This window comes from Rutilus rutilus, assembly GCF_951802725.1.
Source record: "Rutilus rutilus genome assembly, chromosome: 15".
NCBI lineage: Eukaryota > Metazoa > Chordata > Actinopteri > Cypriniformes > Leuciscidae > Rutilus > Rutilus rutilus.
In genome coordinates, this window is record NC_140220.1 from 12530939 (window position 1) to 12550945 (window position 20007).

At 36.7% G+C, this 20007-nt stretch overlaps 1 protein-coding gene across 4 annotated transcripts in view; it reads right to left on the reverse strand.

Annotated features, from left to right (window-relative positions):
- pde4dip (phosphodiesterase 4D interacting protein) overlaps positions 1-20007 on the reverse strand; it is a 67918-nt gene that overhangs the window by 33391 nt on the left and 14520 nt on the right. For 3 of the 4 annotated variants that reach the window (XM_084431921.1, XM_084431928.1, XM_084431918.1), the window contains exons 4-9: positions 8115-8228; positions 6058-6134; positions 3013-3136; positions 2613-2776; positions 2320-2476; positions 919-972 (exon numbers count right to left, since the gene is read on the reverse strand). In XM_084431921.1, the coding sequence (XP_084288047.1) occupies positions 919-972; positions 2320-2476; positions 2613-2776; positions 3013-3136; positions 6058-6134; positions 8115-8228 (690 nt within the window). Of the gene's footprint in view, positions 1-918; positions 973-2319; positions 2477-2612; positions 2777-3012; positions 3137-6057; positions 6135-8114; positions 8451-20007 lie in introns of those variants that run through there. The other variant, XM_084431920.1, reaches the window with a different exon arrangement.

Genomic DNA, 20007 nt, shown 5'->3' on the forward strand with positions numbered 1-20007 from the left:
ACTGCTTGTAAATGGCAGCAGTGAAGAATGTCATTTGTTGATTATACAAAGATTTAAACATCCAGATTTGCTATCAACAACCACATACCAACCTTGTAAGGGATAGATGGATCAATCTCTTATAAATTACTATTGATTCTAGCTAGAAATAACTGAATGATGTCATGTTTTATGGCATGTTTGCACATACTGGCAGTTTTTGGTGTTCCTGTGTGAATTTTTCATTCAAATGTCTCTAGAATTTAGACAACGGAGACAGAACACCATAACAGTGCTAAAACACAAAACAGCCTTAATCAAAAACCTATTTATCCCAATCAGGCAAATGTAGTATTATCTCACTGTTTATGTCAACCAGTGACAGTGATGGCAATGAGCTGTTGTGAGACAGTAAAATTAACTGTGTGTTTTCATTATTATTCTGTGTACAGTGTGATGTAAATGATTGTATATTTTAGGCCTAAATTATATTTAGAAAAATCACTTCAAAGTTGAAATACGTTGTTTAACTGTGGGAAAGAAAGTGCTAGGATTTCAAAAATAGATGTCATCACTTGTCACCTTGCAAACCCAGGTTAAACAAGAAACCGAATACTGCATATACCTTTAACCCTTCAGTTGGATAATGTTTTTTTGTCTATGGCATGACAAAAATTACTTACAAGAGCAAATAGCAGCATTGAAAGTAAAATACATGAAAATACCATATATATATATATATATGGTAGATTTTTAAAATGGTTGTAAATGTGTGTGCTCATGTGCAGTCTCAGCTTGCTATGGCTGTACACTAGATGTCGCTCTCAGCACACTGGTGATGCTATTTCTTCAGTAAAATTACAGCCATTTTCCTAAAAATGGGACCATTCATTCATACCTTTAGATTGACTTATAAAATAATGAAATAAAAAGTCTTACTTGCATCTCCTGCTCTGTGCTGCTTTTTCCATGAGCCAGTTCTTCTCTGGGGGTCTAAAAAAAAAAGAAAACAATATGTAGCCTACTTCTTTACAAAACAAGCCATGACACAGTTTAAAAGATTAATATAAACATTTGATTTTGTAGTTCTGTTTAACCCTGTAAAGCCTGACATATGATTATTTGGAATGTTATTTTTTCATATAAAAAACAAAGTTTGCATGTTTTTTGTTGATTATACATCAGGCTTTTATGACTCTGAGGCCCAAACTGAGTAAAAATTTCATTTGCTGTTATTCATATAGCCAAAAAGTAAGAAGAAATTCTGATAGCTTGTAATGTAAATCAATAAGATCTTTATAACAGTATAGCAGACTACTTAAAATGCATATAAATCTGACACATCACTCTATATCTCCCAATAATAATAGTTAATAAGATATTTAAATGCAAAGCTCTGTAGGTTTTTTTATAAATCAAAATACAAAATACAATGATGATTGAGAGATGTGTAAATAAACATTCCTCAAAAGCTTGATGTATCATATTTGATACATTTAAACATGAATTTTCTTAAGAACAATGTATGTTAACCTAAGTTGCTTTAGGACAGTAAGTGTCCATATTGAAATATTACTAACAATATAAAAGTTAATCTTACATTTACTTTATAAAAATCAGAAAGGTTTTCACAGCAAAAAGTTTATTCAGAATTATACCAAAAAAATAAGACATGTAGTAGATTGCATACAAAAGCAAAGCTTTGATCACGTTGATAATTTAAAGGTCTTAGAAATGTGTGTATATTAAATATGATACAGTAAGCTGTATAGGGTTAAACAATTTCCTTTGCATTTGTGTCAATTTGCATATTCTAGTCAATTTGATTCATTGTTACAATGTTAAACATGTTTATCTACATGCAGGCTATACCAATTTTATACGTCTCAGTTTACATATGAATCTAAGGTGAAGTTAATATAAATCTCCCTGTTTATGTGATTTATACCCATACTGTAAATATACTAATCTGGGAGAAGTATTGAATCACTCCTGCATGTGCCATGACCTATTTGCAATAGCATGACTGTGTGTTTATAAATACAGTCTGATACCCGAACCCACTTTCTCTTTTGGGGTTGAATAGGGGCCAGAGGCCAAAGTGACCTAGTTAGTTGCCTTAACCACACTGAAGAATACAGTAGAGCCAGATGTCACATGCACAATTACATATAACACACAATTATGTGAGCATGTAAGTTTGAGTGTGTATGCTATATGCCTAAATGCATTATTCTGTGACACGCTGCAGGGATGACACAGATTTAAGAAGGCTACTGATTACCAGGGCCACATGAAATCTATGTGTGCATTTCGATGGATGAGAGTCCTATTGTTTACCTGTGTGTGTTTCTCTTTCTGCTGGAGGGAAAAGTTGAGGCTCTGCACTTGCTCTTCCAACTCAGTTAGTTTTGCAGTAAGGACGTCCCTTTGTGAACTTAGATCGGATGCTTCTTGCTCTCTCCTGTATACAGCTTCATTCAGTTCTGCTATTAACCTAAGTGAAACAAAGAGAGGAAAAGGCATAATAGATTGAGCAACAGATTATCAGAATAATCAACATTATATAAAACAGTCCCTGAATTAACTTTAGTATATTCAGTCATATTCATGGTCACTGCTGTAATGTTTACCTGTCCTTCTCAGCCATCTCATCAAGCTGTGCCATGGCAGACAAGCTTTCATTTCCCCCCTGCATTTCCATCATCATCCTCCTTTCTAGGGCCAAACAGCGTCGGGTCTCCGAGTCAGCCAGAGAAGCCATTTTTTCTGCTTCACTTCTTGCCAACTGAGCCTCCTGAAAGTAAAAATTGCAGTAAAATTAAATGCAATGCAATGCAATAAAATGCAAAAAACTGCAATGCAATGCAATTCTGCATGCTGAAACACGTTAAGTAAAGGATTTTATAAAGTATCTTATACAGACTTTGCTTCAAAAACACACACTTACAAAAGTAACCTAAAGCAGCAAAAGTGTTTAAATACTAAGCACCGTAAATGTGGATTTTTTGTGTGTAGGAATGTAATATGCACCTCCTGCAGAAGCTGGATCTTGGTCTCCAGAATCTCTTGCATGTGTCCGATCTCCTGCTGGCGTTCCTCACAGCGACGCTGCACCTCCACCTCATTCTGATTGGTCAGACTCTCTGCTGTGGTTCTGTGAAGTACCACAATACAAACAAAACAGCTTTAGTGAACAATTCGGAAAGAATGCGTCAAAACAAATCCAGAGATACAAATGGGAAAAGGACGCTTTTGATCTGAATGCTGCCTGTGGCATTGTGGATTTGTCTCATAGTCAAATAAGTGTCTAAAACGATGAATTATTTCTGCCATGATCAATAGAAATGTACATGGTACAATGTTCTTAAACAAAACTGTGTCATGTAAACAGCGCTGAATATATAATAAACCTAATTAACAAAGCAAGGAAGTGTTTTCATTGAAATAAAAGTTACTTCATTTATATATGCACAGCACAGTTAAATTGGACTGTGATTGGTTAGTGAACGCACCTACAATTTTTGAGGGAATTCTACTTCCTAGAAAGTAACTTTTCTGATTTCTTTAGGACAAGTAATTGTTCTGATGATAAATGAGAATATATAAAATATATATATAAATAAATAAATAAACAAACTAGTTTAATTCTAAAATTCTAGATAATTATTATTTATAATTCTAATTCTAAAAATGAATAATACAAACATTTTATTAAAAAAAAAAAAATCACGTTTTGGGAAAAAGTATCAGTGTCCTTTGGGGGGGGGGGGAATTAAAAAACAAATGACTGCTAGTGGTCATGTTTGATTTATTTAATCTTTGTCCCTGAGCACATTCATACCTTTCAGACTCAGTGAAAGAGTTTCATTTCATTTTTCAATCCCCAAAGAGTATTAAGGCAAAAGAAGAGAGTCACAAAGGTGACTCGTAACAATCTTTGCTCATGTCTCCAGTGGGATGTTTTAACCTGTACTTTGTGTGTGTGAAGGGTGTTGCTCTGACATTTTAAGCATTCTGGAGTGTCTGTGAGAGCCTTTCACTCAGCGCAGCGCTCTAGAAGCCTCTCGAGGACTTCATAACAGCTTTTCCAGACCCCGTTGCTGCATTTCAGCGGAGCTGTTTTTGAACGTGATGATGGCTGCGGCACTGACCCCGCTGTAATTGTTTGATCCGGAGCAAACGGCACCTCTGGGTTTTTAACTGTGTAGTGCCAGGACATCCATAACTGCAACGAGCGGTCTGAGCGATCGTCCTGATCAGTCACTACAACATGTTAGCAATCACAGCCTAAAGACATATCATTTAGCTCGGGAGGTGAAATTTTTAGTCCTCGGTGAACCGAATGTCAGTTCTGAGGGTCGGAGCGATGGCTTAAGGGAAGCTATGAAGAAAAAAGTGAGGAGAAATGATGAGGGGATTTTTTGCTTGATGGCAAAGACTCAGACTCAGGTCACCGGCAAACACATCATCAGAACCGAACAGAGCGTGTGATGGAAATGACACATAGCAACTGGCCCTTCATCGGAACAATGATGTCACCTGAAGAATAACACGAAGCAAGGGGGTCTCATTTATATGTGATCCCCTAAAGGCCAATGGATCCTACTGTAAATTTAAACATTACTGACACACTTCCAACCCAACTGTAGAAGAAAAAGCAAAGCTTCAGCCATAAAGCACCAAACTTAACCCCACTTACGTGAGGACTAAGTTGCTCATTGTGTGTTTTACTGAGAATGAATTAACCCTTGCCACTATAGACAGGTGCATACAGTACAATTCAAACGTTCGGGGTCAGTAAGATTTTTTTTTTTAAGAAATTAAAACTTTCATTCAACTTTCTTTCATTAAATTGAAAAGTGACAGTAAAGACTTAAATTGTTACAAAAAAAAAATCAAACAAATTATTATTTTTTACTTTGGTCATCAAAGAATCCTGATGTTTCTACAAAAAAAGCAGCAAATCATCATGAATGATTTCTAAAGAATCATGTGACACTAAAGACTGGAGTAATAATGCTGAAAATTCAGCTTTGCCATCAAATAAATAAATGACTGTGGCGAGCAGGACGAGGACAATCGGTGGCGTGATTGCTGATGAGCGACACCTGCGCGACGCACCGGTCTCGTATCTCTCACGGAGGAGCGGAAGCATAAAAGGAGGAGCGACGACAGTGAAGGATGAGAGAGGTGTGTTTATGTTGTGTTTCTGTTTTATTATATGTGGCAGCTTTCGTTTTGTATTTATTTATTTATTTTATTAAAAGTTGTGAAACGTTCGCCGGTTCCTCCTTCTTCCTATAACAACCAACTTCTACAATTACATTTTAAAACGCAGCCTTGGTGAGACACAAACATTAGAGACACAAACTTTTGAAAGGTAGTGTGTGTATTCAAGTGTCTAAAAAGGGGCTCAAATAGCCTCTCCATCAGCAAAATCAAGTCACAGGGGCCATGTGCTGCAGTAGCCTACACATTTCAAAGGGTATCATGACACTCTGTCTTAGATAGGCCTTTGGCAGTATAGCAAGATAAGTCGCACATGCCTATGAGAAGCAGCTATTCTGATAGTAGTTGGAAGCAGCCCAGCATTATGAGTGAGAGAGAGGATCACCAGACTGAAGAAAAGACAGATTCATAAAAACACGGATTTCTGTCTCAGCTGCTTTAGCTGCTTTCCTTATTATGCTTGGCTTCACTACCTGCACTCTTAATAAAGACTTCATTTTATAAAAGCAGTTATGATGACACTTAGCTAAAAACAATTTTTTTATTATAGCTGTTTAGCTTAATAACTAAAAGGTTACATTCACACGGTCAGTGTTTGTATCACTACCTAATAGATTATTCGGTTCGTATAAGCTCTCAAAGTGCAGGTATGAGAGTATGAGAGGTATGAAAATGTATGGGAGTCGGTTCATTTATACTTTAATTTATAACTGAACTGTGCAAATGTAACTGGATTTAGAACTCAGGACTGACAACCATATTCTGCTGTGTGAATGTAGACTAACTGTAATTTGTGAACAGCAAATATACTGTATAAGAAATATATGTGTGTTGTTTGATACTTACAGGGCCTTGTCAAGCTGTTCCTGTCTTTCCTGGAGATCTTGTTTCAAACTTTCCACCTCAACCTTCAGCTCAATGTTCTGAAAAACAAAGGGATTCTTTGAAAAAGTCATTGGAATCACATTTTGCAAGTCTCATAGTTTGCATGCTGTTCTACCACATTGCATTCCTGTTTTTATTCAATGATTATTCACTCTAATAAACTGTCCATTAGAAATTCATGCTTCCAACACTATTTACTTCTACCAACATATTTTGGTCTGAATAAATGTATCTGCATTATGCTAAATAAAAAAAGTTTTTATATTAAATATTTCATGGATCTTCTCTGCTGAGTCTGCAGAGCCTGCGTGAGCTCTCTGCACGTGCAGCTGCAGTCTCACCCTAAAATAGAACAAGAGACGCCAACCACCTGCTCTTTCACTCTCTCTGACAAGCACTCAAACCTGACCCCTTTACTTTCCTCTTCCCACAATGCACCAGGCCACAGCAACAGAGACTTTTATAACTCTCACCACCAGATAACTCAGTGTAGCTGGCAAGAGATCAGTTCCTGCTAGTACTTGTGTGTGCATCGATATGGTTTTGAAATGATACATACACATCCTGTTGTAACCACAGAGAGCTTTGCCTGGTAAATGGTGGCACTCAGGAGCGGCTGTCATATATCAGTCGTTCTTAATGATTTGTGCTGCCTATATGGGTCAGTGGGACTAATATTTGTTTTATCAGGTTCATTTGAAAAGGTCAGACACAGAAATAGCCTGGTTTTGGCGCTAATACAGCATCTTTGGGCTTTACGCACACACATAGACACACACACACCTCAGTTGTGAGTATCAGTTACCAGAACAGCTAAGCATTGCTATTTTAAGTCCAATTGTGCATGAATGCATGTTCATCTAATAAATCAAAATGAATCAAATTGTTCCAATCAAGATTGTTAAGCCATGTATACCATAATGGTGTGGTTTTCATTACAATATTAATGCTTTATACATAAATATTATAGTCAGCACCTTAAGAATAATGGGCCTCCATATGTGACCTGACATGTGATACATAAACATACAGTGAGGTCCAAAAGTCTGAGATTTGTTTTTTTTTTGTGTGTGTTACAAATTACCAGCATAACAATTTGAGGGAAGTTTTGGTTTATTAAGCGCACATTTTCAATGTGATCTCAGACTTTTGGACCTGTATTTCACTCTATATGCAGCAAAAGTATGTTTAAACATAGTGATGCATAGTGATACACTCTTATGTTTCTGTGTTCCAGACTGGTATAGTAGTACATGGACAACAGCTGCTAGAAAGTGTCACCTTTACTTCCCCCTAGAAACCAAACCTAACCAGTGTCAGTCAGTCAAATCTACCCATGATCCAGTTTTTCCCGTGCCGATAGCCAGTTTGTGACAGGTGCAGGAGACTGCTGGTCCATATTAATGCTGTTTATTTAAAAAGAGCCACATATCCAGGCTGCAGTTGTTGTCCACTGTTTGACTTAATAGATGGTTGGGTGTCTGCGGCTCTATGGGCTATTTTAGGTCTTTGCATTTGTCAAGCCAGCAAAACAAATGCTATAGCACTAGAATTTACTTATGTAAAAGCTTACTGTCACCTCCAACAGATTCAGTGACAGTTATCATGTGTGTTTCAAATGTACAACTTTTTTTCTATTTATTAAATGCAATATTTGTTGGCCAGAGCAATGGTTTGATATTTTGTTGTTACAGTTTTTGGTGTTTCATGAATTGTTTTGCATTTCATAATTGCTTGATTGCACAATTCCTGTTAAATTGTGATTAAAATACTATGATAGAATGTTTAACGGCAGGACAACGTCCCATAACATTGTTGTCACAAAATATCAACATGTGTTTAATGAACTGAAGTAAAATCTGTGACTTGCCCCTGTCTTTTCTTATTATGCTAAAATATGCATTTTCTGGCAATAGACAGGCAAATGATGGACCTTTATGGCTAATAATTGGTTCATATTTTCTTGTCAAATTTAATTGGTTACTTTAACACATTAAGTGTAGCCCAGTGACACTCACCCTGCGATGGACATCCTCACTGCTACTGTCCTCAAATTTCTGCTGGAAACGCTCCTCCAGGAAGTAGATGCGAAGCTTCAGGCTGAAGTTCTCCTTCTTCAGGTCATTGAGGTGCTGTGAAATAGTACGGTAGCCGTTAAACATGATCGCTTCCTTCATGTAGGGGTTCTCAGACCCCTCATACCTGTGCCATACTGCCTAAATCACACGCTCACGTTAAATGTGAGTGAAGATATCTAAAACAAGCCAACTTAGATAGTAGTAGGTTTTCTAAAACTAGGACAACAACATCAACATGAACTGTAAGTGACACACTGAGGGTCCTCCTCAAAAGGGGTCTAAACCCCCCTCCCCCCTCCACCATGTGTGGTGTATGCAAAGAAGGAGGGGTGATTATGAGGATCTTTTTTTACTTCAACAGCCACCAAAAGGATTTAACTTTAAGGATCATGGGCATGCGTGATGTGTTAACTGATCCCGACAATGAAATAGAACAGACAGAGAGAGAGAGAGGAGGCTTACGTGCTAAAATTCACAGACTGCTCCTTCCAAAAGTGGACGATTCAACTAGATTCAACTGGATTTACAACCGCCATCCTTTATCTGATACTTACTATTACTAAACCTGTTCCTCAAGTCTCACTCATAAAAATGTACTGTGAGACTGTGTGCATGGTGTCAGTCTGACTCAGGTCAACTATATCTATAACTAGAATAGGTTTTCATGCTTGACTTTAAAAAAAAAACACTTTTCCCCCACATATTTTACATTGTTGCAGCACCTCTCTTCCCAGTCTGTCAGTAAAATTATCTTTAGTTTCTGTCTCTATGAAGCCCCTTCTTCCGAAAAGCTGGACCAGTGTGTTTTGATAAGTCAACGGCCTTGAACGCGTTTCAGAAATGTCATGCCCCTTACCATAACCGCGAGTTTCAACAGACTACTAAGGCAACTCAACCAGGCCTCTGCCCTTTTATTCTTGATATTATGACGTTTACGTTCCCAGAAGAAAACTCAAGACTACAACAGAGGTGTTTCAGTGAGTTCAGAAACAGTGCTTATTGATCAAATATTCTACTATAATAACATATAAAAAAACATACCGATAATAATAATAACTGATAATAATAATAGGACCCCTTTAACACACACAAAAAAAGTTTGCTGGAGTATGATGTCAGTTAAAAAAGCCAAGCAATTTATTACCAATTAATACAATACTATATTTGGTTTGAAATATTTTGATTAGAGTGAGGAAAAAATGAAGAAACATCTGGAATGTTTCTTCATGTATTGATAGTTTTTCATTATCGAAGTTCCATATTGGTGAGTAATAAGAGTATTTAAAAATTACCAATATAATTACCACTATTCAGTTAAAGTAATATTTTGATACAACATTTTCTTTCAGATCATTTAAAACATTTTGACAAAAGAAAACTAATTAATATGATTTGCACTATTTCATTCAAAAACATGAAAAGATCTTACAGATCCCAAACTTGAGATTAATCATTTATCCTATATACATGTATTTGGAATGACCCACTTAAAGATTTATTTATGTAAATATGCCCTTTAATGTATGCTTATTTGTCACAGAGTTTAACCATTGGAGGGCAGTATGGCTCTAAACTCTGCAGAAAGTGAACTTTAGTAAGACTCAGTACTTTTCAGGGTTATTTTCAGGAGGTATCCTGGAACAGCTGTCTGTCACTAAGGAATTCTGGACTGGATCCGTCCTTCATACTAGCGACAGCCTCCTCGAACCACAACCAACATATACATCAACACGCCAAACACTTATGTGGAGACAGATTCACCATTTCCCAATAAAATCACTTCACAAAGGCTTACACACACACCTAAAAATAGCATATAAATGCTATTAATATCACTGGTGGGAGCTTCTACTTTCTGTTGCTAGGATTCATGCTAACACTTTAGTTTAGGGTCCAATTCTTACTATTAACTAGTTGCTTATTAGCATGCATATTACTAGGATATTGGCTGTTTATTAGTACTTATAAAGCACATATATTAATGCCTTATTCTGCATGCTCTTATTCGACATCCCCTAATCCTACCCAATACCTAAACTTAACAACTACCTTACTAACTATTAATAAGCAGTAATTAGGTAGTTAATAATTAGTTAAAAGTGAGAATTGGACCCTAATCTGAAGTGTGACCGGGTTCACAATTCAAGCTTCAAAAATGTGTTTTTGTTAGATGAAAAAATATTGCACAAAATAATACTAATCAATAGATGGCTTAAGTAAGTAATGAAATTGAACATGATTGATTTCGCTGCAAAGAGAAATTCCATATGCACAAAAAGCTCGGCGGACTAAACTTCAAAGTCTAGGACAACTGGGAATGACAACTGGAGACCCCTAAAAACTCATTAGGGGCTCATATATACTGAAGAAATGTCGCCTCGGGCACTTTAAATTTAAGCAAAACCCTATTTATTTCAATCTGGAATCAGTCTTGCCATCAAATGCATGAGACTTTGTTAAAGGCAGTGAGACTGGATAACATAAGTGCAATACTGTTCTTTCATGGTTATTTCCCTATAGCGCTGGCTGTCTGTGCCCGATCACGAGGGTGATTGCGTTGCTCGGTCTGTCAGCGAGGGAACTTGAGTTCTACAGGTCTACAGGAGGTTTTCCATTGTGGGAAGAAAATGGGAGGTTTGACATGTTTGTAAAGAGACACATCGGCGTCTGGACTCTGTCTTTCTGTCGCTGTCTGACGGGGCAGAGGTCTGAAACAAGGAGGCCAAAGACAGTGAGCTTCTGTGTGCCGTACGTACTGAGGTATATACGCATGCAGTCTATATTCACTGTCAGAGCTGACTGACTGACTCTTATTGAGTGCTTGAGCTTTGATATTATGAGGCAGCTAATGGGAACTGGCTTTGAAACAGTTGTTTAAAGGATTACACATGCCGAAAAAATGCAAATGAAGGGATTTGTCTGCCATAAAAGTAATGCCAGATGACAAACTGTACAAGTGATATGGACTTTTGGTTAGAAATTAGGAATGAAAGCAGATATCAGTCATTACTAGGAGTCATTAATCATAAAAATAACTATGTATAAAGACAATGAGCAACAAACACAGAAACTCAGTCAGCAGGTCCTATAATATTAGTGTGATATTTTCCAGACACAGAGTACATTTAAATCCAAGCCTTATTAATCAAATTCATCTTACTATGATTACAATCTCTTAGAAATACAACAGAATAGCTATATAAAATGCAGAGTTTGCAATGAAGCACATCTAATTACTGAAGCCAGGGTTGCTCTTGTTTCTGTGCAGGAATGTATTCATGAACAGCTCTGTGTCTCCCTCATTTGCATTTACTGTAGACGGTTAATGTTGCCATGGCGCCCTGTGTCAGAGATACTAGCTTCCTGAGTCCCAACTGCTGCTTCACTTCTCACGTCTTATCAGTATGCAGCAGTTTTTGTGGAATACTCACTAACAAATATATATGAATGTAACGTAATGCAAGTTGGCGGCAAATGGTGCCAAAAGACACAAACATACACAGCAAATATATTCACACATCTCTCATTTTCTTTTTGTACTGTATATGTCCTAAAACATATGTATCAATGTTTTCAACATTGATAAGAATAATTTTTATTATGAAATCAGCATATTAGAATGATTTCCGAAGGATCACGTGACACTGAAGACTGAGTAATGATGCTGAAAATCACAGGAATAAATTACAATTAAATTACATTACATACTAAAATAGAAAAGTTTTTTATTATTATTAATTTTTTACAATATTACTGTTGAACTTTATTGCTGATTAAATAAATGCAGTTTTGGTGAGAGGCTTCTGTCAACACTAAAATAAACACCAAAGATTTTAAGCTACAATGATTTTAGGCAACATTATAGTGTACAGTATGAAAATGGATATTGATTTTGAGATTAGATTTATCAGTGTTGTTAAATTTAGGGGTTTTTTTGTGGCAAAAAAAGTGTTGGCAAATGTAATCTAAAAGTAAAAATAAGGAAACCGAGCACGCACAATTCTATACACTCCAATTCTCTGAGCTTTGTATGAGCAACTGCTGAGAAATAACCTTTTCTCTGGGACAATATGGCATATACAAGTACACACACAAAAACAAAGCATAAAATGCACCAAACTAAATTTGACACCCTTCATGTAGTGAAATATTTCAGTTATTTAGCAAGTACCCATTGGCAAATGTAGTCTTGAAGCTCAATGAGGAAATGCCTTTAGATAATGCTATAAAAACATATTAAACAGTCTGATGTGCTATAAACATGCTGAAGGCCTGCAACGTCTCTCATCTGATACAAATTAAATCCAGAACAAATTATTTTAACTACAATTTTACAGTCCAATAAAGACGTCAATTATTTTGGACCATTCCTATGTTTATTTGAATCTTGTAATTCTGATGACCGAAGCACATGGCTGATGCGTTTGTGTGAAACTCAGTCTGACAGGCTAAGCTTGAGAGGGTTGAGAGCTCAAAGCCTGCGCTCTATTTAACACAGACATAAATCAAGCAGAAAATCAACAGTCACGGCCACTCCGCTGTACACAACCGTTGTATCGTCTTAAGTAATGATCGCACTGAGTCACCTTACATCTCTGACTGATGCATTCAGCAACAGTTTGTTGTGGCATTCTCATGTATTTTCAGCCTTCTTGCAGAGACCCAGATTCCTGAGCCAATTTCACAGGACATCCTTCTTGTTGCCATGGAGACAGAAAAGATAGATGGAAGGGAGGCGGATGGGAACCTCTCTTTGAGCTTGATTCAAGCTACTGTTTCATGAACCTAAATCTAAAACAATTCCTCTCGATTACAGATGCATAAATACAAATTTCGATCCCAAAATGTCAAATAATCGGTCTTAAATGAAAATTCTGTCATCATTTCCCTTACTTTCTTCAGTGGAACACAAAAGAAGATGTTTTGAAAAATGTACTATGAATAAACAATGAAAGTCAGTGGGGTCAAATCAGGGTTACTGTAGTTAAACAAATTATTTATTTTTATTTTAAGTTTAACATTTTTTACACTGGGTCCAATTTGTTATTCATTGTATGGACAAAAATGTCAGTCTTTTCTTATATAAAGCTATTATATGGCTTCAGAAGACATTAAATATTGCACAAGTCATCACTTTTATGGTGCTTATTTTGTGTTTAATGGGTTTGAAATTACATGAGGATGATTAAACGACGACAGAATTTTCAGTTTTTTGGTGAACTCTAAAAAACCCTTTTCCAATTCCCCCTATGCAACTTCTCTTTTTTCCATTCACAATCTCCCCCTCGTCCTCTCTCACTGCCTGGTAAATCATTTCCAGATGCGATGGCACGGATGGTGCTCGTGGTGCGTGTACGTTGGAGCCTCTGCCTGTTTGCCAGCATCACACTGAGGCGAGGAGAGAGCTTTTCCACAGACTATGCCAGCCCCACTGAGCCTAACACGCAAGCACTCGCAGACAAACACGAAAGCCATACACCAGACACACATATGAGAAACACACACCTTAAACAGTACAGAAAGCAGGTTCTGTATCTGAACCACTACCCCTCGCCCTCTACAGTGACTACATATTGTGAAAAAGTCAAGGGCCCTCGTATTGGCTTTAACAGTTCATTGGCAGAATGTTTATGAGGTAAAGTCACCCTGGTGGCTAACTATTGTGCTCAAAAAGGTTGCATGCATTTGATGTAATTTATTCTTGTAATAGCAATGCTGAATTTTCTTCAGTGTCACATGATTCTTGAGAAATTATTTCAATATGCTGTTTTAGTGCTCAAGAAACATAATTATGAACATTGAAAACAGGGCTTATTTTAGCGAAAACCACGATACTTTATTCAGGATTTTTTGATGAATAGAAAGATCAAAAGATCAGCAATTTTGTATAGAAATCTGTAACATTATAAATGCCTTCACTGTCACTTTTGATTAATTGAATGCATCCTTGCTGAATAAAAGTATTAACTTTTAACTTACTTCAAACTTTTGAATGGCAGTGTATACGTATATCGCATAAAACCAACACTGCAACAGCTCAGTTGAGTTTTCAGCTGGATTCTTTGCAGTAACTTCAAGAAGGAAATGAAGAGAGAACATCACATCTTGGTGCCATTTACACATCCAAGCCATACATTTTAACAGTGAGATTACTTTTCAACTTGACACTGAATACCAGACCAGAGCCTTCTTGGCCAAAGATCTGATGCTCCTGTCGGAGTTCCCCGGCCCTTGCAGGGTTGTGATATTTTACCCAGGCAAATGTGGACGTTCCCTGGGCATGGAGTGTGACGGATGGCTCTCGCCGTTGAGCTCGCATCCACTCAGCGGACCGATACTCCCGCTGAGACTCTGGGCTTCGGTTCAGGCTCCAGCACAACAACGGCTGCAAAATGATCAAACTACACGAGATGACTTATTCCCATCTCCCATTTTGTCTGTTAATTTGTTTACTTACATCTTTCTTCTTTTCGCTAAATTCCAATTAATGCTAAGCCTCTTCGCTATGACTCAGGAAATACATCATACATCTCTTCGATTGCAGCGCACGTCACTCTCTGATAGCAACCGATTCATTATTTCCACATCTGTTTTCGGTAATGAGAGGAAGGACAGTAATCCGAGTTTTAAAGAAAGGTTTAGCTCCACAGTCAACAACCTAAAGCCATTAGAGAAAACAGGGATCGCTTCATCATGCAGGACAACTTAACATTCAGCCTTCATGTTCATGTTTAATGTCTGAGAAACACCAAGGCACTTTTGCTTGAAACATAGTGCCTCATAACCTTTCCCTTTCCTAATCTTATGATAACTGATTATAAACCAAATGTAAAAACATACTTTAAAATTAGGCCTACTATGGCGTTCTATGCCACATTGGTCATATTCTCTCCATTCCTACCAGAGCAAAAGTATACAAGAGAAAGAGAGAGCAAATGAGAGGGAAAACATGAAAAGTTGTGCCAAGGTGTTCCTGCACTGGCAGAAGATCTAAAGCCTGGCGTCTCTCGCTCTAATTGCTCCCTCTTTCCATCTCTTGTGTCATCTTTGTAAACACATTCAGAGGTGTGAGTTCTAAGTTTCTGCCAGGAGAGGAAATTACCTCAACAATATCCCTAGTGGAAATACAGGAATGGAAAAAAGCTGTGAGTGCTGGTAAATTTTTAGAAGGTGCATTTGACCTGGCAGGTGCAGTTGAATCAGTAAAGGTCAGATATTAAAAGCATTTTAAATATGAAAACATTGAACCCTAGACCTGAGAAAATTGTACAACTTCTAAAGCTTTTCAAATTCATGTAATTTAATCTTTTTTATGTATTTATTTTTTAATCTTTTTCATTATTCTTTATTATATTTTCCCTCTTAATTTTGTTACTTTATGTTTTTTGATTGGTCTTTCTACAATTACATTTATTGTGGGTTTTTTGTTATTTTATTTTATTTTATTTTCTCTAGACTATACAATGTAAACTAGCATTCAAAAGTTTGGGGGCAATATATATATTGTTAAATAAATATATTTATTTACCAAGGAAAGATTAAATTGATCAAAAGTGAAGAAAACAAAAAAAAGTTTTTTTTCCTGAAAAAAAGTCAGTTCTGCCGTTTTCAACATTGATAATAATGATTATTGAGCACCAAATCAGCATATTAAAATGATTTCTGCAGGATCATGCGACACTAAAGACTGGCTGCTGAAAATGTAGCTGTGCCATCACAGGAATAAATTACTTTTTAAAATGTATTAATATAGAAAACAGTTCTTTTAAATTGTAATAATATTTCACGATACCACTATTTTTACTGCAATTTTTTATTAAATAAATGAAGCCTTGGTGAGCATTAGACTTTTTTCAAAAACAATAATAATAAATTAAAAAAAATCTCCTATTTTATTTCCTTCCTAGGTTTTAATATTTTATATTATTGAGAAAAATTTTTTTAACTAATACATTTCAGCATCACTGATGTCAAATCTGGCTAAACATGTCTTGATGCCCCATAAGAACTGAATGTAAGCAATGAAAAACAAATTGCAAAATTCTACACAAAGCTGAGAGCTTCACGTCACTGAATGGATTTGCTATATCAACAAGATTTTGCCATTTCTAACAGAATGTTAAATGAGCAATCAGCTTCTTATGTCTAACAGAAGTATCTGATCTCAAATGAGAAATCACTTAGTGAAAGAATAATCACTTATGTTTATGTACACATAAAAGTCACTGTAAAACAAATCAAGTCACTGTGATCATACTGGCCCTCCTAAATGAAGTACAACAAAAAGCGACTGAGATTGACTACTGTGTCACAAGCTGTCCAGCAAGGCTTTTTCCCAGAGCAAACCATAAACACAGCGAACGAGACCTCCTCTGCGTGAGCATTTCATGTTACATGCTGAATTCTGTTTGGAAGAAGCAAAATAAAACACTGGTTGTTCAGTCATACTTCAAAGACTAAATCTGCCTTTAATTCAGTGTGTTTATGGTGAGACTGAATTATGAGATCAATTTCAACCAGCTCTGAAACCCGCTGCCAATTGTCATGGACTTTTGCATTGGATGCTATTGTCCATGTGTGACGTGCAACAGAATTTCCTTTGTCTATTTCTGCTTAACATGTTTGGGAAAGTTGCTTCGAATTAAACAGAGCTCAGAAACAAAGAGAGCAGTCATTCTTTAAAACCAGAGCACAGAAAAAGAAAAAAAAAGTCCAACCAAGCCAACAACCAGACCTCCACAGGTCACTGCAGTCTTCCAGCATCTATCCGTGTGGATTCACTGACTGAAAAGAGAAATCACAGGCCTTTGAAATAATAGACAACACGGATATCTGCGGTTTGAACAAATATGTCCTTTATAGCTGTCAATAAATCGAATTAGATTAAATTAGGAGATTAGAATCAAAGTTTAACTGAAAGCAGCTACACGGTGCTTACGATTTCATTTAACTTCTAGACATCCCGCTAATTACAAATGGAGTATAGGCATTCATTCAAGACACTGGCAAAAACATGGGTTTGTGTTTGTACCAGTATGCTGCTGTCCGTTTATATATGGGTGAATGGCAATATACAATCACAGACCTAGGGCACTTTAAGTTAATGTACTACTATCTACTATTTCTTGACCACAAAGGATTTATATAAAGAACAGGCTGCTGTGGAAAGACCTCGGGGTGTGCTCGACATGCTCATTGTATACGTGTACACAAATATAAGAGAGATACTGAAAAATACATAATATGCACACAGGATAATGGTGCCTGACATATGCCAATTATACTTGCCATTTATCATTATATATAATTACAGAGTGAGGTTTGAGAGCACTACTGTCAAACACTGAGAACTCAAATGAACAACAGACCATCTGAATCTTCCGTGGCTTCCCTTTTTCAGTCTTATATAAGAATCTGTGGTCAACACATTCAGCCAAGAGCTTCTGGCTTTTGCCACACAAGTACGAGGCTTTTCTCAACCTGGGTTGTGCGATGCAATATTGTATAGCCTACTTGCTATGTTAGTATATGAGGATCTCTCACACTGGGTCTCCATGTTTATAAGAGGTTTTTACGCATCTAAACTTTCATGGTCGGTAGCCAATACCCAAAAACTTGTGATAATTAGGAAATAATTTCCAAAAAATAAACCATGATATTAGATAGTCTACATATCTAATTGGTAGTTTAAACCATAAGTAATTTTTTCCTTCTTTCGGAAATAAAAAAAAATCTTAATCTGATTTATTCTGTCTCAGTTGTGTGCTTCATTTAGGAGATGTGGAAAAATAGACTGAAATCCAATTAGAGTAAGTCGACCCCTGGCATTTCCTTACCAGCTAAATGTTTGATTATGGCCTTAAAAAATCAACAGGAATAATACAAACACACGGGCGCAAGAGCCTCAACTCTTGAGTCTTGCTCTTCTTAATTTTACCTTCCTGACAAATTAAATAAACGTTCATCTGGTTCCTATTAGTGGCGCATTACCGATAATTGGAGAGGTATTTACAAACACCGCTATTCCTTCCTCCCAGGCCTATAGTGGCTCACCGTTTCTACAGAACCAGCCAGAACACATAACGGCCCAGTACTTCTACCGCACAGTATCATCCCCTGAGCTCTGAGTGCTTTAACAAGGGTTTGATGGTTCAATTCTTGTATTTCATAGGCAGTTCGAATATTTTCACAGGGGGTATGAGGCACTCGAGTTAGCTCATTAAAGCAGACGTTAGGTATATTTTCAAAAATCGGATTACGGCCTCGCCTGAGAACATGCAGGCCTGTGCGTTTGATGTCAAAACTGGACTGGGATCTCAAAATATGATCTCACGGCCTTTAAGTTTCCCCCAGGAAAGAGTGCCCCCGGTGAAATTAGTATTATTACCGTTCCAAACTACCACGCCAGAGCGCAAGCACGGCGCAGACAGAGAAACTAAAGAACATTTGAGTACTGGCAAGATGTCAGAAAATGTAACTGCATAAACTGCAAAACCTGAGTGGGCCAAGGAAACAGAAGATGGAATGAAGGGGAAAACCACCAAACACTGGAACAAAACAGAGCTGTTTGATAAACCCAACAGCAAAACATCTGGAGAAGAAACGGATTAAACATTAATATATAAAAAAAAAAGAGCCCAATTCTGCTCCACCCAAATCAGCTAGATATTCTCTATGTATACTTCTCTATATATTAATATACAAATATTTTTATATTATTATGATTACAGAATAATTGGCTCAAAAAATAATGAGTTACACATTTTCTGTAGTAGTGAACAAAGCAATCATTAAAAAAAAAAAAAAAAAATTCCCTGAGAATTAATACATGACAATAGACTGTCCACTAGAGCTGCACGATTCTGGATATATTGAGAATCACGACTTTATTGTTTAATATAAGGATCACAACTCTCCCATAATTCTGAACAGACAACTAAACAAAATAGCAAGTAATTTACTAGAGGTTTTGACAAAATGTGAATTGCTACAGTCTATATATATATACAGAAATAAATAAATTAATTTAAATTATGTATTCCTAAATATCGGTTTGAATTAATGATTCAATGACTCACTCAAAATGACTCATTTCTGGATGAATCCGTGTTTTTGAATGATTCAATGACAGATACATTTTATTAACAGTCACTTGACAAAAACTATTGGTGTAACGATGCAATTGATACAATCTTTATTTGAAGCATCAAGTTACTTTGAAAAGGCGATTGTTTCTATTGTTGTCATTTAGGAATAAAATCACGTGAGAGTTTGAATCAAGATCGTGCAGCTCTGTCCACATATAGTAAGACAGAAGTTAAATGAAAAACGATTTTCTTCGCTTCAAAGCCCGTTTGCTTTGTAGAAGAGAGAGTCAGTGGGTCAGAGCAAAGTTCTGTGTCAGAGCCCTGGTCTAAAGCACTCGCTATTTACACAGTGACTCACTACATTGATATATGAGTGCTGGCATACACAAAAAACAGGTTACATTTAATTAAGAACAGTTTGCTTCATGATTTAAGCGCTTTTTTGAATAGGGAAAAAAAGACCCGGCCGATCTTTCTGTCATTCAGGAATCCGACCGCAGCTCATTTATCATCTGAGGTCTCATTAAATCTGTAAATTTGAATGTTTCTTCATTTTTTAATCCAACTCTGCCATGCAATTTGGCCGGAGACTGTCAAGATTTACAGAGTATAGTTTGGTTTGCTGGTTCTTTGACCTCAGTTAATGTCTTTGCTTTATTGTACAATAATTGCGGCATTAGGTCTGCCACTAAGTGCTGAAGCAATTCATAAAAATATGGCTTTTGCCCCTCCCTGCATATTTTGTT